Genomic DNA, 20,834 nt, shown 5'->3' with positions numbered 1-20,834 from the left:
CCTAAGTTAAAGTGTGTGGTTATTCTGACCCTGTGACCAGCAAGATCTCAGGATCCATCTCTCACACCAACTTTCAAACATTCTGTGTCTCTGTCTCTGTCTGTCTCTCTCTGTCACTCTGTCTCTCTCTCTTTCTCTCTGTCTGTCTCTCTGTCTCTCTCTTTCTCTCTGTCCCTCTGTCTGTCTCTCTGTCTGTCTCTCTGTCTCTCTCTCTCTCTCTGTCTGTCTCTGTCTGTCTCTCTCTGTCTCTGATGAGCCTCAGTTTATTTTAAAGTGAAGTTAAGGTCAAAAACTTCCTCAAATTTTTCTTCCTCACTGATCCTCCTCAGGGTAAAATTTCCAGTTAAAGAGTCTGGTTGTTCTGACTGTCAAATAATGTCTTCAAATTTCTCACACCATCTGTCAAACCCTCACTGCCTCCCAATCCCTGTAACCCCCTCCAGCCCCTACACCCCCTCCCTATCCCTGTAACCCCCTCCAGCCCCCCTACACCCCCTCCCTATCTCTGTAATCTCCTCCAGCCCCCTACGCCCCCTCCCTATCTCTGTAACCCCCTCCAGCCCCTACACCCCCTCCCTATCTCTGTAATCTCCTCCAGCCCCCTACATCCCCTCGCTATCTCTGTAACCTCCTCCAGCCCCCTACACCCTCTCCCTATCCCTGTAACCTCCTCCAGCCCCCTACACCCCCTCCCTATCTCTGTAACCTCCTCCTGCCCCCTGCACCCCCTCCCTATCTCTGTAAGCTCCTCCAGCCCCCCTACACCCCCTCCCTATCCCTGTAACCTCCTCCAGCCCCCTACACCCCCTCCTTGTCTCTGTAACCTCCTCCAGCCCCCTACACCCCCTCCCTATCTCTGTAACCCCCTCCAGTGCCCTACACCCCTCCCTACCTCTGTAACTTCCTCCAGCCCCCCTACCTCCCCTCCCTATCTCTGTACCCTCTCCCAGACTGTTTCTGTTACCCACACTGCTGCTGATGTGGTTTCTCTGCTGTTTCTCATGGTGATGTAGTTTTTTCCCCGCTCCCTCGTTGTATCTGTCTGTATCTCATTCTCTCTCTGTCTCTCTCTCTCTCTGTCCCTCTCTCTCTCTCTCTGTCTCTCTCTCTCTGTCTCTGTCTCTCTCTCTCTGCCCCTCTCTCTCTCTCTCTCTCTCTCTGTCTCTGTCGATGTTGAGGTTATTGTTTAATTTGTTGGTGTTTCTCAATGTCAGGGTTGTTGTTGAAATTGTTGGTGTTTCTCAATGTTTGGGTTGTTGTTGAATCTGTTGGTGTTTCTCAATGTTGGGGTTGTTGTTGAATTTGTTGGTCATTCTCAACATTGGGTTTGTTGTTGGATTTGTTGGTGTTTCTCAATGTCAGGGTTGTTGTTGAAATTGTTGGTGTTCCTCAATGTTGGGGTTGTTCTTGAACTTGTTGGTGTTTCTCAATAGTGGGGTTGTTGTTGAGTTTGATGTTTTTTCTCAATGTTGGGTTGTTGTTGAATTTGTTGGTGTTTCTCAATAGTGGGGTTGTTGTTGAACTTGTTGGTGTTTCTCAATGTTGGGGTGATTGTTGAGTTTGTTGGTGTTTCTCAATGTTGTGGTTGTTGTTGAGTTTGTTGATGTTTCTCAATGTTGGAGTTGTTGTTGAATTGGTTGATTTTTCTCATTGTTGGGGCTGTTGTTGAATTTGTTGGTGTTTCTTGATGCTGGGTTTGTTGTTGAATTTGATGGTGTTTTTCAATGTTGGGGCTGTTGTTGAATTTGTTGGTGTTTCTCAATGTTGAGGTTGTTGTTGAATTTGTTGGTGTTTTTCAATGTTGAGGTTGTTGTTGAATTTGTTGGTGTTTCTTAATGTTGAGTTTGTTGTTGACTTGGTTTGTGTTTCTCAATGTTGAGGTTGTTGTTGAATTTGTTGGTGTTTCTCAATGTTGAGGTTGTTGTTGAATTGTTGGTGTCTCTTAATGTTGAGGTTGCTGTTGAATTGGTTCATGTTTCTCAATGTTGGGGTTGTTGTTGAGTTTGTTGGTGTTTAAACATAGAACATAGAACATAGAACATTACAGCGCAGAACAGGCCCTTCGGCCCACGATGTTGCGCCGACCAGTTACAAAAACAATGACCCACTAGCCTATACCAATCCCTTTTCGTCCATAAACCTATCCAGAGATCTCTTAAACGCCCCCAAACTAGACGCATTTACAACTGCAGCAGGCAGGGCATTCCAATCCCTCACCACCCGCTGGGTAAAGAACCTACCCCTGACATCCGTCCTGTAGCTACCCCCCCTTAATTTAAAGCCATGCCCCCTCGTGCTAGCTTTCTCCATCCGAGGAAAAAGGCTATCACTATCCACCCTATCTAAACCTCTAATCATCTCAGTGTTGTGGTTGTTGTTGAGCTTGTTGATGTTTCTCAATGTTGGAGTTGTTGTTGAATTGGTTGATTTTTCTCAGTGTTGGGGCTGTTGTTGAATTTGTTGGTGTTTCTCAATGTTGAGGTTGTTGTTGAATTTGTTGGTGTTTCTCAATGTTGAGGTTGTTGTTGAATTTGTTGGTGTTTCTCAATGTTGGGGTTGTTGTTGAATTTGTTGGTGTTTCTTAATGTTGAGTTTGTTGTTGACTTGGTTTGTGTTTCTCAATGTTGGGGTTGTTGTTGAATTTGTTGGTGTTTCTCAATGTTGAGGTTATATAGAACATAGAACATTACAGCACAGTACAGGCCCTTCGGCCCTCGATGTTGTGCCGTGCTATATCCAAACCCAAGATCAAGCTATCCCACTCCCTATCATTCTGGTGTGCTCCATGTGACTATCCAATAACCACTTGAAAGTTCCTAAAGTGCCCGACTCCACTATCACAGCAGGCAGTGCATTCCACACCCCAACCACTCCCTGAGTGAAGAATCTACCTCGGACATCCCTCCTATATCTCCCACCATGAACCTTATAGTTATGCCCCCTAGTAACAGCTACATCCACCTGAGGAAATAGTCTCTGCACATCCATTCCATCTATCCCCCCTCATCATCTTATAAACCTCGATTAAGACGCCTCTCATCCTCCTCCACTCCAAAGAGAAAAGCCCCCAGCTCCCTCAACCTTTCCTCATAAGACCTACCCTCCAAACCAGGCAGCATCCTGGTAAATCTCCTCTGCACTCTCTCCAATGCTTCCACATCCTGAGGTGACCAGAACTGAACACAATATTCCAAATGTGGTCTCTCCAATGTCCGGTATAGTTGCAGCATAACCCCACGGCTCATAAACGCAAACCCCTCCTCTTAATAAACACTAACACACTATCAGCCTTCTTCACGGCTCTATCCACTCGAGTAGCAATCTTCAGAGATCTGTGGGTGTGAACCCCAAGATCTCTCTGTTCCTCCACATTCCTCAGAACCCTGCCGTTGACCCTGTAATCCACATTCAAGTTTGTCCTACCAAAATGAATCACCTCGCACTTATCAGGGTTAAACTCCACCTGCCACTTTTTGGCCCAGCTCTGCATCCTGTCAACGTCTCTTTGCACCAGTTGTTGAGTTAGTTGATGTTTCTCAATTTTGGGGTTGTTGTTGAGTTTGTTGGTATTTCTCAATGTTGGGTTTGTTGAATTTGTTGGCGTTTCTCAGTAGTGGGGTTGTTGTTGAGTTTGTTGGTGTTTCTCAATGTTGTGGTTGTTGTTGAGTTTGATGGTGTTTCTCAGTGTTAGGGTTGTTGTTGAGTTTGTTGAATTTGTTAAATTGTCCCTTAGTGTCCAAAGATGTGTAGATTAGGGTGGATTGGCCATGCTAAATTGTCCCGTGGTGTCCAAAGGTGTGTAGGTTAGGGGGATTGGCCATGCTAAATTGTCCCTTCGTGTCCAAAGATGTGTAGGTTAGGGTGGATTGGCCATGCTAAATTGTCCCTTAGTGTCCAAAGATGTGTAGGTTAGGGTGGATTGGCCATGCTAAATTGCCCCTTAGTGTCCAAAGATGTGCAGGTTAGGGGGATTGGCCATGCTAAATTGTCCCTTAGTGTCCAAAGATGTGTAGGTTAGGGTGGATTGGCCAAGCTAAATTGTCCCTTAGTGTCCAAAGATGTGTAGGTTAGGGGGGATTGGACATGCTAAATTGTCCCTTAGTGTCCAAAGATGTGTAGGTTAGGGTGGATTGGCCATGCTAAATTGTCCCTTAGTGTCCAAAGATGTGCAGGTTAGGGGGATTGGCCATGCTAAATTGTCCCTTAGTGTCCAAAGATGTGCAGGTTAGGGGGATTGGCCATGCTAAATTGTCCCTTAGTGTCCAAAGATGTGTAGGTTAGGGTGGATTGGCCAAGCTAAATTGTCCCTTAGTGTCCAAAGATGTGTAGGTTAGGGGGGATTGGACATGCTAAATTGTCCCTTAGTGTCCAAAGATGTGTAGGTTAGGGTGGATTGGCCATGCTAAATTGTCCCTTAGTGTCCAAAGATGTGCAGGTTAGGGGGATTGGCCATGCTAAATTGTCCCTTAGTGTCCAAAGATGTGCAGGTTAGGGGGATTGGCCATGCTAAATTGTCCCTTAGTGTCCAAAGATGTGCAGGTTAGGGGGATTGGCCATGCTAAATTGTCCCTTAGTGTCCAAAGATGTGCAGGTTAGGGGGATTGGCCATGCTAAATTGTCCCTTAGTGTCCAAAGATGTGCAGGTTAGGGGGATTGGCCATGCTAAATTGTCCCTTAGTGTCCAAAGATGTGTAGGTTAGGGTGGATTGGCCGTGCTAAATTGTCCCTTAGTGTCCAAAGATGTGTAGGTTAGGTGGATTGGCCATGCTAAATTGTCCCTTAGTGTCCAAAGATGTGTAGGTTAGGTGGATTGGCCATGCTAAATTGTCCCTTAGTGTCCAAAGATGTGTAGGTTAGGGGGATTGGCCATGCTAAATTGTCCCTTAGTGTCCAAAGATGTGTAGGTTAGGGTGGATTGGCACAGGATAGTGAGGGAGGAATGTGACAGTCACAGTGAGACAGAAAAGGGAAGGAAACCAAAATATCCCACTGGGATCAAACCAAGCGTTTTAAACAAGTGTGAAACAAATCCAGGCGAAATGTACTTTATCCGAATTCTGGAAAAGTTTGGAACGAGATGAATGAGTTGGGAGAATCAAGCGAGAGTGATGTTTTTGCTATTCCAGAAACGGGGTTACAAGGTGACCAGGACTCAACTCTCCCGGACCGGCTGTCCTGTCCCCGGGGCTCGGGGAGGACAGGAGAATCCGGATACTTGTCCACAACTGGCTTTGAGAGATCTCACTCATTGAAAGTGTAGAATGTGTGGCAGGGTCTAGAAGCAGGAAATAAGCAACAGGACTCCAAGATCAAAGAGAATCTTTAATATATAAACTTAAACAGAAAAAAAAACACACGCAGTAACGAGCGAATAGATACACGGAGCGAATAAGATATGGTAAATACACAAACTCCTGCTCCAAGTGTTGGTGACACTGATGCTCACACTCTGTGACCCGCCAGACACACCTTGACGATCGTGTGGCATCTATTCTGTCGCTGGGATTCTCGTCCCGTTAAACAGAAGCTCCTGGGTCTGATCCAATCCCCCGGAACGCGTCTCCAAACTGAGTAACTGGGTTCACCGCAACCGACCCGGATATCTACCATCTCCTGGTTAGTTTATCTTCAAAAAATAAAACGATGAAACAAAAAGACAAACAGAACACAGCGATTTCCCCCTTTTAAAGCATCGCTCCAAACCTCAGCAATTTTTCTCCACAGCAACCTCAGGGCGTTCTTGCTTCGATGAGCGTCTCAGCTGAGTCAAAGGTTGGAGCGCAGTTTATCAATAACAGCCCCGGGCAGGCTAAACAGAAAGGAACTGAGAGCGCACAAGCCCACAGGATGGTGGCGCAGTGGCATTGCCGCTGGGCTAGTAATCCAGAGACCCAGGATAATGCTCGGGGGGAGAAAGGGTTCGAATCCCACCGTGGCGGATGGTGGAATTTAAATCCAATGAAATATCTGCGGTCGCAAAGCCAGTCGTTGTCAGGGCGACTGTGTAAACCCATCCGGTTCACCAAACAAACACTTAACCCTCAATATAACCCACAAGAGAGAGAGTTCAAACAGCTCAGAAATACCCCCTCAATGCAGATATCGTGGAAGGTCAGTCCAACCACAAGTGCAGACAAATTCCAATCAAGTCGATTTTAAAGCATTATTCTCAGCAATAAAAAACACACAGTTCTGCTGCTGATTTACCGGAAGATTCCAAAAACCAGAGAAATCTACAATCTGGGATATCATTGTGGGACAGAAACTCTGGGGAGTGCACACACACAGGAAGCACACATACCCAACTACACTGGTTTATTCAGGTTTGCTTATATACATACATTCAAAGACAAATGGGCTCTGTTGAAGGGAAGCAGAGTGGGGGAATGGGAGATTGGGGCTGGGGGGAGGGGAAAAGGAAGTGGGAGGGAGATGGGAAGGTGGTGGCAGTGCTGAGATAGAACACACTGGGGAACAGAGGGATACAGAGAGAGGACACACTGGGGAACAGAGGGATACAGAGAGAGGACACACTGGGGAACAGAAGGATACAGAGAGAGGACACACTGGGGAATATATGGACAGTGGGGGGTTGAGGTTAAGGATGGAGGGGGTGGGGATCTTGACACAATCCTGAGTCTCTCGTTCTGTGTCCCAGTCTCTCTTCAGGGACAATATTTCTCAAAGTCAGCTGCCCCGATCCAGGATGGAGCCGGTTTCTCACAGATAAAAGGGAACTCCCAGGAACAGGGGGCATCATTGCAGCCAAAATTACCTTTACGGGATTCTTTCCGAAATGTGCCACAGTCTTCATTATGATTATTATCCGGTTGATTCGGCAGCCAATGAGAATCACTGGGAATGAGAGATAGAATCCATGAAATTCCTTCGAGAGATAGGCAAATATTCCAACAGATCCACATCAATCCCAAACTAATCCGACTGTCCCACTCTCTCCCCATAGCCCTGTATCAATCCCCAAACTAATCCCACTGTCCCACTCTCTCCCCACAGCCCTGTATCAATCCCAAACTAATCCCACTGTCCCACTCTCTCCCCACAGCCCTGTATCAATCCCAAACTAATCCCACTGTCCCACTCTCTCCCCATAGCCCTGTATCAATCCCCAAACTAATCCCACTGCCCCACTCTCCCCACAGCCCTGTATCAATCCCCAAACTAATCCCACTGTCCCACTCTCTCTACATAGCCCTGTATCAATCCCAAACTAATCCCACCGTCCCACTCTCTCCCCATAGCCCTGTATCAATCCCCAAACTAATCCCACTGTCCCACTCTCTCCCCATAGCCCTGTATCAATCCCCAAACTAATCCCACTGTCCCACTCTCTCCCCATAGCCCTGTATCAATCCCAAACTAATCCCACTGTCCCACTCTCTCCCCATAGCCGTGTATCAATCCCAAACTAATCCCACTGTCCCACTCTCTCCTCATAGCCCTGTATCAATCCCCAAACTAATCCCACTGTCCCACTCTCTCACCATAGCCCCGTATCAATCCCAAACTAATCCCACTGTCCCAGTCTCTCCCCATAGCCCTGTATCAATCCCAAACTAATCCCACTGTCCCAGTCTCTCCCCATAGCCCTGTATCAATCCCAAACTAATCCCACTGTCCCACTCTCTCCCCATAGCCCTGTATCAATCCCAAACTAATCCCACTGTCCCAGTCTCTCCCCATAGCCGTGTATCAATCCCAAACTAATCCCACTGTCCCACTCTCTCCCCATAGCCCTGTATCAATCCCAAACTAATCCCACTGTCCCAGTCTCTCCCCATAGCCCTGTATCAATCCCCAAACTAATCCCACTGTCCCACTCTCTCCCCATAGCCCTGTATCAATCCCAAACTAATCCCACTGTCCCACTCTCTCTACATAGCCCTGTATCAATCCCAAACTAATCCCACTGTCCCACTCTCTCCCCATAGCCCTGTATCAATCCCAAACTAATCCCACTGTCCCACTGTCTCCCCATTGCCCTGTATCAATCCCCAAACTAATCCCACTGTCCCACTCTATCCGGGTGCGATGTTGGGACTCACCTCACTGGGGTCACATCCACCCATTTCCAGTTTCCTTCACTCTCTCGATCTGTGAGTCCAATAAAATATTCTTCATTCTTGTTCGGCATGGATTGGATAAGAAAATTCTGCAGAAGAAACAAGTTTGTGGAGTTACTGTCACTGTCTCAACTCACACACACAGCTCCTTATCTCTGTGTTTACTCTGTATCTAACCCCGTGCTGTACCTGTCCTGGGAGTGTTTGATGGGGGGACAGTGTAGAGGGAGCTTTACTCTGTATCTAACCCCGTGCTGTCCCTGTCCTGGGAGTGTTTGATGGGGGGACAGTTTAGAGGGAGCTTTACTCTGTATCTAACCCCGTGCTGTACCTGTCCTGGGAGTGTTTGATGGGGGGACAGTGTAGAGGGAGCTTTACTCTGTATCTAACCCTGTGCTGTACCTGTCCTGGGAGTGTTTGATGGGGACAGTGTAGAGGGAGCTTTACTCTGTATCTAACCCCGTGCTGTACCTGTCCTGGGAGTGTTTGATGGGGGGGACAGTGTAGAGGGAGCTTTACTCTGTATCTAACCCGGGGCTGTACCTGTCCTGGGAGTGTTTGATGGGGGGACACTGTAGAGGGAGCTTTACTCTGTATCTAACCCCGTGCTGTTCCTGTCCTGGGAGTGTTTGATGGGGGACAGTGTAGAGGGATCTTTTCTCTGTATCTGACACCGTGCCGTCCCTGTCCTGGGAGTGTTTGATGGGGACAGTGTAGAGGGAGCTTTACTCTGTATCTAACCCTGTGCTGTACCTGTCCTGGGAGTGTTTGATGGGGGGACAGTGTAGAGGGAGCTTTACTCTGTATCTAACCCCGTGCTGTACCTGTCCTTGGAGTGTTTGATGGGGACAGTACAGGGGGATATTTTCTCTCCTACACATTCTGACGGATGTTGCCAGCATTCTGACCTGTTCCTGTTTTGTGTTGATGATGAGGAGATGTGAGTTTTGGGATTTACATTCTCGCTTTGCCGAATCCCAGTGTTTTCGTTGTGTGGAGAATCTGTAGCAGCTTTTATCGTGCAGTTTCCAGCCGTTCGGGCAGAGAGACTCTGAGGAATAATGAAGAATTAAATCAGAGGAGTCCATTGTGACAGCAGGGACAGGATGAGGCCAGTCAGTCCCTCTCCGGCCTGTTACACTCTGTCATACATTTTTAAATCTGGTGCAGAATGAGTGATCGTAGACAATTTGATGGAGATGTTATTTGGGAGGGAGTTTACCCCGTTGTTTTACACTCTGTTTGACGTTTGATGCTGCGCGGAGAGCAGCTCCTCAATAAAACCTGTCTTGTGTTACTTTGAATACAAGCGGGCAAAACCAGCTTCTTATTAGAACAAAGAAAATTACAGCACAGGAACAGGCCCTTCGGCCCCTCCAAGCCTGCACCGACCATGCTGCCCCAAATGAACTAAAACCCCCTACCCTTTCGGGTACCATACCCCTCTATTCCCATCCTATTCATGGATTTGTCCAGACACCCCTTTCATGTCACTATCCGATCTTCTTCCACTGACACCCCCGGCAGTGAGTTCCAGGGACCATTTCCCCCTCTGTAAAACCTTGCCTCTTTGCTCCTTAAACCTGTGCCCCGCTCCCCCCCCCCCCGAGTAATTGACTCTTCTACCCTGAGTGGGGGCGAAAAAGCTTCTGACTCTCCACTCTGTCCCTCATCATCTTGTAGACTTCTATCAGGTCTCCCCTTCAACCTCCAGTGAGAACAAACCAAGTTTCTCCAACCTCTCCTCAGAGCTAATTCCCCTCCGTACCCGGGGCAACATCCTGGTAAATCTTTTCTGTGACCCTCTCCCAAAGCCTCCACATCCTTCTGGTAGTGTGGGTGACCCAGAATTGAACTCTATATTCCAAGTATCGATATCCTGCTGGATCCTGTGACGTTCCTCATCGCTTTCCGCAAATCCACCAACCTCTCTGACGTCAGCAAACGTACTAATCGAACCAGTTACATTTTCCCCCAAATCATTTCTCTACATTACAGACAGCAAAGGTCCCAGCTCTGATCCCTGAGGAACACCACTCGTCACAGGCCCTCCATTCAGAAACGCCCCCTTCCACTCCTACCCTCTGTCTCTGTGACCGAGCCAGTTCTGTATCCGCCTTCCCAGTTCACCTCCGACCCCCCCTGTGACTTCACCTTCTGCCCCACTCTGCCAGGAGGGACCTTGTCAAAGGCCTGACTCGAGTCCAGGTAGACAACATCCACTGCCCTACCCTCATCAGTCACCGTCCTCACTCCCTCGAAAAGCTCAGTCAAGATCGTGAGACCCGACCTCCCCTTCACAAAACCACGTTGCCTCTCACTAATACCTCCCCTTATTCCCAATCCTGTCTCAAAGAATCCTATCCAATAATTTCCTGACCACTGACATAAGGCTCAGCGGCCTGTAATTCCCTGGATTGTCCTTGCTCCCCTTCTCAAACAAAGGAACAACACTGGTTCTTCTCCAATCCTCTGGGATCTCCCCTGTAGCCAGTGAGGATACAAAGATTTCTCTCGGGGCCCCAGCAGTTTCCTCCCTCGCCCCTCTCAGTATTCTGGGGTATATTCCATCTGGCCCTGGGGGACTTGTCCACCTTCCTGTTTCTCAAGAACCCCAATACCTTCTCCTCTTTGATCTCAACGTGACTCAAACTGTCTCCACACCCTTTCCCAGAGTCATCATCCTCCAAGCCCTTCTCCCTGGTGAATACCAGCGGGAGGGATTCATTTAACACCTCACCCATTTCCCCCCAGCTCCACCCAACGATTCCCTCCCTTGTCCTTGAGTCGGTCAATTCTCTCCTCCATTAACCTTTCGCTCTTGAAGGAGGCAAAAAAAGTCCCTCCAGCCTCGTACACAGGACAAGTGGAGTGCCCCAGGGGTCGGTGCTGGGGCCTCAGCTATTTACCATTTATATAGATGATCTGGAGGAGGGAACCGAGTGTAGGGTGTCGAAATTTGCTGATGACACCAAGATTGGGGGAAACGGCAAATTGTGCGGAGGGTGTGGAGAGTCTGCAGAAGGATCTAGATAGGCTGGGCGAATGGGCCAGGAAATGGCAAATGGAATTTAATGTTGGCAAGTGTGAGGTGGTCCACTTTGGTAGGAAGAATGGTAGGAAGGATTATTACTTACGTGGCAAAAAACTGCAGCAGGCGACGGTGCAGAGGGACCTCGGGGTCCTTGTGCATGAGTCGCAAAAACCCAGCTTGCAGGTGCAGCAGGTGGTCAGGAAGGCGAATGGGATGCTGGCCTTCATAGCGAGGGGGATTGAATATAAAAGTAGGGAGGTCTTGCTGCAGCTGTATAGGGCATTGGTGAGGCCGCAGCTGGAGTACTGTGTGCAGTTTTGGGCGCCGCACTTACGCAAGGATATTTGGGCCTTGGAGGGAGTGCAGAGAAGGTTTACTAGGCTGATACCGGAGTTGAGGGGGTTGAGCTATGAGGAGAGGCTGAATAAACTAGGCTTGTACTCGTTAGAATTTAGAAGAATGAGGGGAGATCTCATTGAGACGTATAAGATGATGAATGGGATGGATAGGATAGAGGTGGAGAGACTCTTCCCGCTCAGAAAGGACAGTAGGACTAGGGGGCACAGCCTCAAGATAAAGGGGGGGCGGTTTAGAACGGAGTTGAGGAGGAACTTCTTCACTCAAAGGGTGGTGAATCTCTGGAATTCTCTGCCCGTTGAAGTGGTGGAGGCTGCCTCGCTAAATATTTTTAAGAAGCGGGTTGATGGGTTTTTGATAAGAGAGGGGATTAAGGGTTATGGGGAGAGGGCGGGAAAGTGGAACTGAGCCACGACAGATCAGCCATGATCTTATTGAATGGCGGGGCAGGCTCGAAGGGCTAGATGGCCCACTCCTGCTCCTATTTCTTATGTTCTTATGTTCTAACAGGAGGAGGCCATTCAGCCCCTTTCTCTCCAGCCTGTTACACAGGAACAGGAGGAGGCCATTCAGCCCATCATTTGCCAGAAACACCACGCAGAGCACAGAGAGCCTTGTTGCCGTGTGGAAACTGTGGCGTTTGGAGACGGACGTGGTGGGTTGTGGGGGGGACTTTCGAGGGGCATCTCTTAACAGACAGAGGGTAGAACACTGGGCGGGGGGGTGGGGGGGTTGGCAGTGTGGCCCCTGGCACAAACTCACCCGAGTGGTTTCGGATCAACGCACACAGCGATCTTATAATCTCCGACTCATTCTGGAACTTTCCGTCCAGGCGTTTCCTCGCCTGCTGGTCTAAGAAATGGAATAAATCAGAGTGTTACAGTGAGGGGTGTGGGATATATCAGAGAGTTACAGTGAGGGGTGTGGGATATATCAGAGTGTTACAGTGAGGGGTGTGGGATATATCAGAGTGTTACAGTGAGGGGTGTGGGATATATCAGAGTGTTACAGTGAGGGGTGTGGGGTATATCAGAGTGTTACAGTGAGGGGTGTGGGATATATCAGAGTGTTACAGTGAGGGGTGTGGGGTATATCAGAGTGTTACAGTGAGGGGTGTGGGATATATCAGAGTGTTACAGTGAGGGGTGTGGGATATATCAGAGTGTTACAGTGAGGGGTGTGGGGTATATCAGAGTGTTACAGTGAGGGGTGTGGGATATATCAGAGTGTTACAGTGAGGGGTGTGGGATATATCAGAGTGTTACAGTGAGGGGTGTGGGATATATCAGAGTGTTACAGTGAGGGGTGTGGGATATATCAGAGTGTTACAGTGAGGGGTGTGGGATATATCAGAGTGTTACAGTGAGGGGTGTGGGATATATCAGAGTTTTACAGTGAGGGGTGTGGGATATATCAGAGTGTTACAGTGAGGGGTGTGGGATATATCAGAGTGTTACAGTGAGGGGTGTGGGATATATCAGAGTGTTACAGTGAGGGGTGTGGGGTATATCAGTGTGTTACAGTGAGGGGTGTGGGGTATATCAGAGTGTTACAGTGAGGGGTGTGGGATATATCAGAGTGTTACAGTGAGGGGTGTGGGATATATCAGAGTTTTACAGTGAGGGGTGTGGGATATATCAGAGTGTTACAGTGAGGGGTGTGGGATATATCAGAGTGTTACAGTGAGGGGTGTGAGATATATCAGAGTGTTACAGTGAGGGGGGTGGGGCATATCAGAGTGTTACAGTGAGGGGTGTGCGATATATCAGAGTGTTACAGTGAGGGGTGTGGGGCATATCAGAGTGTTACAGTGAGGGGTGTGGGATATATCAGAGTGTTACAGTGAGGGGTGTGGGATATATCAGAGTGTTACAGTGAGGGGTGTGGGGCATATCAGAGTGTTACAGTGAGGGGTGTGGGATATATCAGAGTGATACAGTGAGGGGTGTGGGATATATCAGAGTGTTACAGTGAGGGGTGTGGGATATATCAGAGTGTTACAGAAAGGGGTGTGGGATATTGTGCGGAGGGTGTGGAGAGTCTGCAGAAGGATCTAGATAGGCTGGGCGAATGGGCCAGGAAATGGCAAATGGAATTTAATGTTGGCAAGTGTGAGGTGGTCCACTTTGGTAGGAAGAATGGTAGGAAGGACTATTACTTACGTGGCGAAAAACTGCAGCAGGCGACGGTGCAGAGGGACCTCGGGGTCCTTGTGCATGAGTCGCAAAAACCCAGCCTGCAGGTGCAGCAGGTGGTCAGGAAGGCGAATGGGATGCTGGCCTTCATAGCGAGGGGGATTGAATATAAAAGTAGGGAGGTGTTGCTGCAGCTGTATAGGGCATTGGTGAGGCCGCAGCTGGAGTACTGTGTGCAGTTTTGGGCGCCGCACCTGCGCAAGGATATTTTGGCCTTGGAGGGAGTGCAGAGGAGGTTTACTAGGCTGATACCGGAGTTGAGGGGGTTGAGCTATGAGGAGAGGCTGAATAAACTAGGCTTGTACTCGTTAGAGTTTAGAAGAATGAGGGGAGATCTCATTGAGACGTATAAGATGATGAATGGGATGGATAGGATAGAGGTGGAAAGACTCTTCCCGCTCAAAAAAGACAGTAGGACTAGGGGGCACAGCCTCAAGATAGAGGGGGGGCGGTTCAGAACGGAGTTGAGGAGGAACTTCTTCACTCAAAGGGTGGTGAATCTCTGGAATTCTCTGCCCGTTGAAGTGGTGGAGGCTGCCTCGCTAAATATTTTTAAGACACGGGTTGATGGGTTTTTGATAAGAGAGGGGATTAAGGGTTATGGGGAGAGGGCGGGAAAGTGGAACTGAGCCACGACAGATCAGCCATGATCTTATTGAATGGCGGGGCAGGCTCGAAGGGCCAGATGGCCTACTCCTGCTCCTATTTCTTATGTTCTTATGTTCTTATATATCAGAGTGTTACAGTGAGGGGTGTGGGGCATATCAGAGTGTTACAGTGAGGGGTGTGGGATATATCAGAGTGTTACAGTGAGGGGTGTGGGATATATCAGAGTGTTATAGTGAGGGGTGTGGGGCATATCAGAGTGTTACAGTGAGGGGTGTGGGATATATCAGAGTGTTACAGTGAGGGGTGTGGGATATATCAGAGTGTTACAGTGAGGGGTGTGGGATATATCAGAGTGTTACAGTGAGGGGTGTGGGATATATCAGAGTGCTACAGTGAGGGGTGTGGGATATATCAGAGTGTTACAGTGAGGGGTGTGGGATATATCAGAGTGTTACAGTGAGGGGTGTGGGATATATCAGAGTGTTACAGTGAGGGGTGTGGGGCATATCAGAGTGTTACAGTGAGGGGTGTGGGGCATATCAGAGTGTTACAGTGAGGGGTGTGGGATATATCAGAGTGTTACAGTGAGGGGTGTGGGATATATCAGAGTGTTACAGTGAGGGGTGTGGGGCATATCAGAGTGTTACAGTGAGGGGTGTGGGGCATATCAGAGTGTTACAGTGAGGGGTGTGGGATATATCAGAGTGTTACAGTGAGGGGTGTGGGATATATCAGAGTGTTATAGTGAGGGGTGTGGGGCATATCAGAGTGTTACAGTGAGGGGTGTGGGATATATCAGACTGTTACCTACCCTGGACTCTCAGTCCAATAGCAATTGCCAAAGTGATGATGAGGACAATTAGGGCGGCCAGACCCAGATGTGTTGAATTTATTGGGCATCTTCCTCCAGCTGTTTCCCGTCCAACGTCATCTATAATCGAGAAGTACAGAATGTTGTGAAACTTGTACAAAATTACAGGACAGAGAATTGTGAGAATGATACACGTGGGGTTAAATACCGGACAAACTCCCTCTACGCTGTCCCGATCAAACACTCCCAGGACAGGTACAGCACGGGGTTAGATACAGAGTAAAGCCCCTTCTACACTGTCCCCCCATCAAACACTCCCAGGACAGGTACAGCACGGGGTTAGATACAGAGTAAAGCTCCCTCTACACTGTACCCCCATCAAACACTCCCAGGACAGGGACAGCACGGGGTTAGATACAGAGTAAAGCTCCCTCTACACTGTCCCCCATCAAACACTCCCAGGACAGGTACAGCACGGGGTTAGATACAGAGTAAAGCTCCCTCTACACTGTCCCCCACATCAAACACTCCCAGGACAGGGACAGCACGGGGTTAGATACAGAGTAAAGCTCCCTCTACACTGTCCCCCCATCAAACACTCCCAGGACAGGTACAGCACGGGGTTAGATACAGAGTAAAGCTCCCTCTACACTGTCCCCCATCAAACACTCCCAGGACAGGTACAGCACAGGGTTAGATACAGAGTAAAGCTCCCTCTACACGGTCCCCCCGTTAAACACTCCCAGGGCAGATGTTGGATGGGTTTAGATCTCGAGTAAAATTGCTTCTACACTCTCCCGTTGAAATATTCTCCCTCATCTTCTTGTCTCTCTCTCTCTCTCTCCCTCTCTGTCTCTCTATGTCTCTCTCTTTCCCCCCTCTCTGTCTCTCTCTCTCTCTATCTCTCTGTTATGAATTTCTCTTACCTGTTCTGGGTGTTGAACTGTCCTCGTTCTTTTTCCGTGTATTGACATAGTCTCTGCCCACCTCCATCCTTTGTGTCTGCCTGTGTCTCTCTGTCTCTCTTTCTCTGTCTCTCTCACTTTTTCTCCCGTCTCCTTCTCTCTCTCCCAGTTGTGTCTCAGTCTCTCCTCAAATTCGATGTGAGTGTGAGAACTTCCTCCAAACTCTTTGTGACGGTTTGTTCCTTTCGCAATACCCACTTCCCCTGCGATGAGCGTCAGAGATTGGTTGTACTCACTCCCTGGGACAGAAAGTGTCTCTCTTTCTCTCTCTTTCTGTGTCTGTCTTTCTTCCTCTCTCAAACTCTCTCTGTCTCTTTCTGCTTCTTTCTCTCTCCCTCTGTGGGGAGCACAGTGTCAGCAACCCGGATTCGATTCCTGGCCTTGGGTCACCGTCTGTGCGGAGTCTGCACATTCTCCCCGTGTCTGCGTGGGTTTCCTCCGGGTGCTCCGGTTTCCCCCACAGTCTGAAAGACGTGCTGGTTAGGGTGGATTGGGCCGTGCTAAATTCTCCCTCAGTGTAACCCGAACAGGAGCGTGGGCGACTCGGGGAATTTCACAGTAACTTCATTGCAGTGTTAATGTTAGCCTATTTCTGACACTGATACACAAACTGAAGCTTATCAAACTCTCCCTGTCTCTTCCTCTCTCTCTCTCCATCTCTCTATCTGAAGATTTCTGCCTTTCTCTTCAGACACACACGTTTAATTTCAGGTTGAATGTTGGATTGGAAAAGGAACAGATACAATTGGGAGATTGTAAATGTCAAACACAAAATAATCTGTTAGATTGATGAATATTGGAAGCAGAGGGTAATATAAAGAAACCTTGATCTGTTCTGGAGAGTGGAGATTCTAAAGCCTTGTACACCTGGAGTATTGGGCACAGTTCTGGTCCCTGTATTTGAGGAGAGATGGAGTGAGATTGGAGGCAGGTTCGAGGAGGATCACTCGATTGATTCCAGAGAGGAGGGGGTTTGTCGTATGAGGGGAGATTGAACAGTTTAGACGATACTCTCTGGAATTTGGAGAAAGAGGAGAGATCAGTTTAAAACTCACGATTTTATCTGTTTCCACTACTTCCCCAGGCAGCGAGTTCCCACCACCCTCTGTGTAAAAAATCTGCACCTCCTTTAAACCTTGTCCCTCGCACCTTAAACCTGTCCCCCACCCCTACCCACCCCCGAGTAATTGACCCTGGGGGGAAAAAGCTTCTGACTCTCCACTCTGTCCCTCATCATCTTGTCGACTTCTATCAGGGTCTCCCCCTCAACCTCCAGTGAGAACAAACCAAGTTTCTCCAACCTCTCCTCAGAGCTAATGCCCCTCCGTACCAGGGGCAACATCCTGGTAAATCTTTACTGTGACCCTCTCCCAAAGCCTCCACATCCTTCTGGTAGTGTGGGAGACCCAGAATTGAACTCTATATTCCAAGTGTGGCCTCACTGAGGTTCTATAAAGCTGCAACGTGACTTGTCAATTTTTAAACTCAGTGCCCCCGGCCGATGAAGGCGAGCATTGCCGTATGCCTTCCTGACTACCTTCTCCACCCTGCACTGCCACTTTCAGTGACCCCGTGTGCCTGTACACCCAGATCCCTCTGCCTATCAATACTCTGTGTACCTGTACGCCCAGATCCCTCTGCCTATCAATACTCTGTGTACCTGTACGCCCAGATCCCTCTGCCTATCAATACTCTGTGTACCTGTACACCCAGATCTCTCTGCCTATCAATACTCTGTGTACCTGCACACCCAGATCCCTCTGCCTATCAATACTCTGTGTACCTGTACACCCAGATCCCTCTGCCTATCAATACTCTGTGTACCTGTACACCCAGATCCCTCTGCCTATCAATACTCTGTGTACCTGTACACTCAGATCCCTCTGCCTATCAGTGCTCAGTAGGATTCTGCCATTTACTGTAAATTCCCAATCTGTATTAGACCTTCCAAAATGCATAACCTCACATTTGTCCAGATTAAACTCCATCTGCCATCTCTCCGCCCAAGTCTACAACTGATCGATAGCCTGCTGTATCCTCTGATGGTCTTCATTGCAATTCGCAAATCCACCAACCTTTAGTGAGGAGTGTGGGATATATCAGAGTGTTACAGTGAGGGGTGTGGGATATATCAGAGTGTTACAGTGAGGGGTGTGGGATATATCAGAGTGTTACAGTGAGGGGTGTGGGATATATCAGAGTGTTACAGTGAGGGGTGTGGGATATATCAGAGTGTAACAGTGAGGTGTGTGGGATATATCAGAGTGTTACAGTGAGGAGTGTGGGATATATCAGAGTGTTACAGTGAGGGGTGTGGGATATATCAGAGTGTTACAGTGAGGGGTGTGGGATATATCAGAGTGTTACAGTGAGGGGTGTGGGATATATCAGAGTGTTACAGGGAGGGTTGTGGGATATATCAGAGTGTTACAGTGAGGGGTGTGGGGTATATCAGAGTGTTACAGTGAGGGGTGTGGGATATATCAGTGTGTTACAGTGAGGGGTGTGGGATATATCAGAGTGTTACAGTGAGGGGTGTGGGATATATCAGAGTGTTACAGTGAGGGGTGTGGGATATATCAGAGTGTTACAGGGAGGGTTGTGGGATATATCAGAGTGTTACAGTGAGGGGTGTGGGATATATCAGAGTGTTACAGTGAGGGGTGTGGGGTATATCAGAGTGTTACAGTGAGGGGTGTGGGATATATCAGTGTGTTACAGTGAGGGGTGTGGGATATATCAGAGTGTTACAGTGAGGGGTGTGGAATATATCAGAGTGTTACAGTGAGGGGTGTGGGATATATCAGAGTGTTACAGTGAGGGGTGTGGGATATATCAGAGTGTTACAGTGAGGAGTGTGGGATATATCAGAGTGTTACAGTGAAGGGTGTGGGATATATCAGAGTGTTACAGTGAGGGGTGTGCGACCAATCCGAGAGATGTGGATATTTTTGAGTTGGTTCCTCCAGCTGTTTCCTGTTGACTTTGATCTGGAACAGAGAAGTTGAGACGTTTGGGAACCTTGTGTAACTTTACGGGACGGGTAATGGTGACATCTCCCCATTCCTCAGAGAGATAAACAACACACATCTCACCCGGTTAACCCCCTCCTTCCAGATCCCCACACCCTGTACAGGAGGTTTCTCATCGAGAATTTATCACTGACTCACACAAGGAGATATCAGAGACAGGGAACCAAAAACTCAACCTCAAAGAGTGGATTCAGGAGCTGAGAGAGAGGGAGTGAGACACAGAGGGAGAGAGAGAGACAAACAGGGAAATGGAGAGAGAGGGAGTGAGACACAGAGGGAGAGAGAGAGAGACAGACAGAGAGATAGACAGAGAGAGAGAGAGACAGAGAGACAGAGGGTCAGAGTTAGAGGGGTAGATAGTGAGAGAGAGGAAGGGATAGAGAGTGACAGAGAGAAAGATACAAGAAAAGATACAGTGCATGAGAGACACTGGGAGAAAAAGAGAAAGACAGAGATAGGGAGGGGTGTAGGGGGTGGAGGGGGTTACAGAGATAGGGAGGGGGTGTAGGGGGTGGAGGGGGTAACAGAGATAGGGAGGGGGTGTCGGGGGTGGAGGGGGTTACAGAGATAGGGAGGGGGTGTAGGGGGTGGAGGGGGTAACAGAGATAGGGAGGGGGTGTCGGGGGTGGAGGGGGTTACAGAGATAGGGAGGGGGTGTAGGGGGCTGGAGGGGGTTACAGAGATAGGGAGGGGGTGTAGGGGGCTGGAGGGGGTTACAGAGATAGGGAGGGGTGTAGGGGGTGGAGGGGGTTACAGAGATAGGGAGGGGGTGTAGGGGGTGGAGGGGGTTACAGAGATAGGGAGGGGGTGTAGGGACTGGAGGAGGTCACAGAGATAGGGAGGGAGTGTAGGGGGCTGGAGGAGGTTACAGAGATAGGGAGGGGGTGTAGGGGTCTGGAGGAGGTTACAGAGATAGGGAGGGGGTGTAGGGGCTGGAGGAGGTTACAGAGATAGGGAGGGGGTGTAGGGGTCTGGAGGAGGTTACAGAGATAGGGAGGGGGTGTAGGGGCTGGAGGGGGTTACAGACACTGGGTGTAACTGAGGGGAAATCGAGCAGGATTTGAGATGTAACAAAAGGAAAGTGAAACAGAAGTGACAGTGACTGAAGTGTAACTGAACTGGAAACTGTATCCAGACAGAGCAACAGCATCACAGACAAGGGAATTGAGATGTGAGTAAAGTGTAGCGGGTGTGAGACACATCTGTCCCTGAAGACAGAGACACGGTGCTCGGAACTGACCTCTTGTGCGGATCGTGGAGTTCTGAGAGGCTGCAGAGAACCTCAGCTCCGAGTAAGTTATCACAGAATTATCCAGAACAATTCAACAGGAATCAAACAATATGTGAGTGTGAGATACAGAGTAAACTACCTCTACACTGTCCCCCCATCAAACACTCCCAGGACAGGTACAGCACGGGGTTAGATACAGAGTAAAGCTCCCTCTACACTGTCCCCCCATCAAACACTCCCAGGACAGGTACAGCACGGGGTTAGATACAGAGTAAAGCTCCCTCTACACTGTCCCCCCATCAAACACTCCCAGGACAGGGACAGCTCGGGGTTTGATACAGAGTAAAGCTCCCTCTACACTGTCCCCATCAAACACTCCCAGGACAGGTACAGCACGGGGTTAGATATAGAGTAAAGCTCCCTCTACACTGTCCCCCCCATCAAACACTCCCAGGACAGGGACAGCTCGGGGTTAGATACAGAGTAAAGCTCCCTCTACACTGTCCCCCCATCAAACAC

At 48.9% G+C, this 20,834-nt stretch overlaps 1 protein-coding gene across 1 annotated transcript; it reads right to left on the bottom strand.

Moving 5' to 3' along the window:
- Positions 1 to 5,622: 5,622 nt before the first annotated feature.
- On the bottom strand, positions 5,623 to 16,080 carry LOC145338662 (C-type lectin domain family 4 member E-like). The gene is made up of 5 exons (XM_080183053.1): positions 16,014 to 16,080; positions 12,235 to 12,324; positions 8,990 to 9,132; positions 8,064 to 8,170; positions 5,623 to 5,626 (listed from the first exon to the last, which is right to left on the bottom strand). Exons 1-5 carry the CDS (start codon positions 16,078 to 16,080, stop codon positions 5,623 to 5,625), a joined length of 411 nt encoding a protein of 136 aa, XP_080039179.1.
- Between the last annotated feature and the right edge of the window lie 4,754 nt (positions 16,081 to 20,834).

This window comes from Carcharhinus amblyrhynchos, unplaced genomic scaffold (genome assembly GCF_965287045.1).
Source record: "Carcharhinus amblyrhynchos unplaced genomic scaffold, sCarAmb.v2.hapA chromosome_132, whole genome shotgun sequence".
In the NCBI taxonomy this organism is placed as follows: domain Eukaryota; kingdom Metazoa; phylum Chordata; class Chondrichthyes; order Carcharhiniformes; family Carcharhinidae; genus Carcharhinus; species Carcharhinus amblyrhynchos.
The sequence above is the reverse complement of the archived record's forward strand: the minus strand, read 5'-3'. Positions and strand labels throughout refer to the sequence as shown.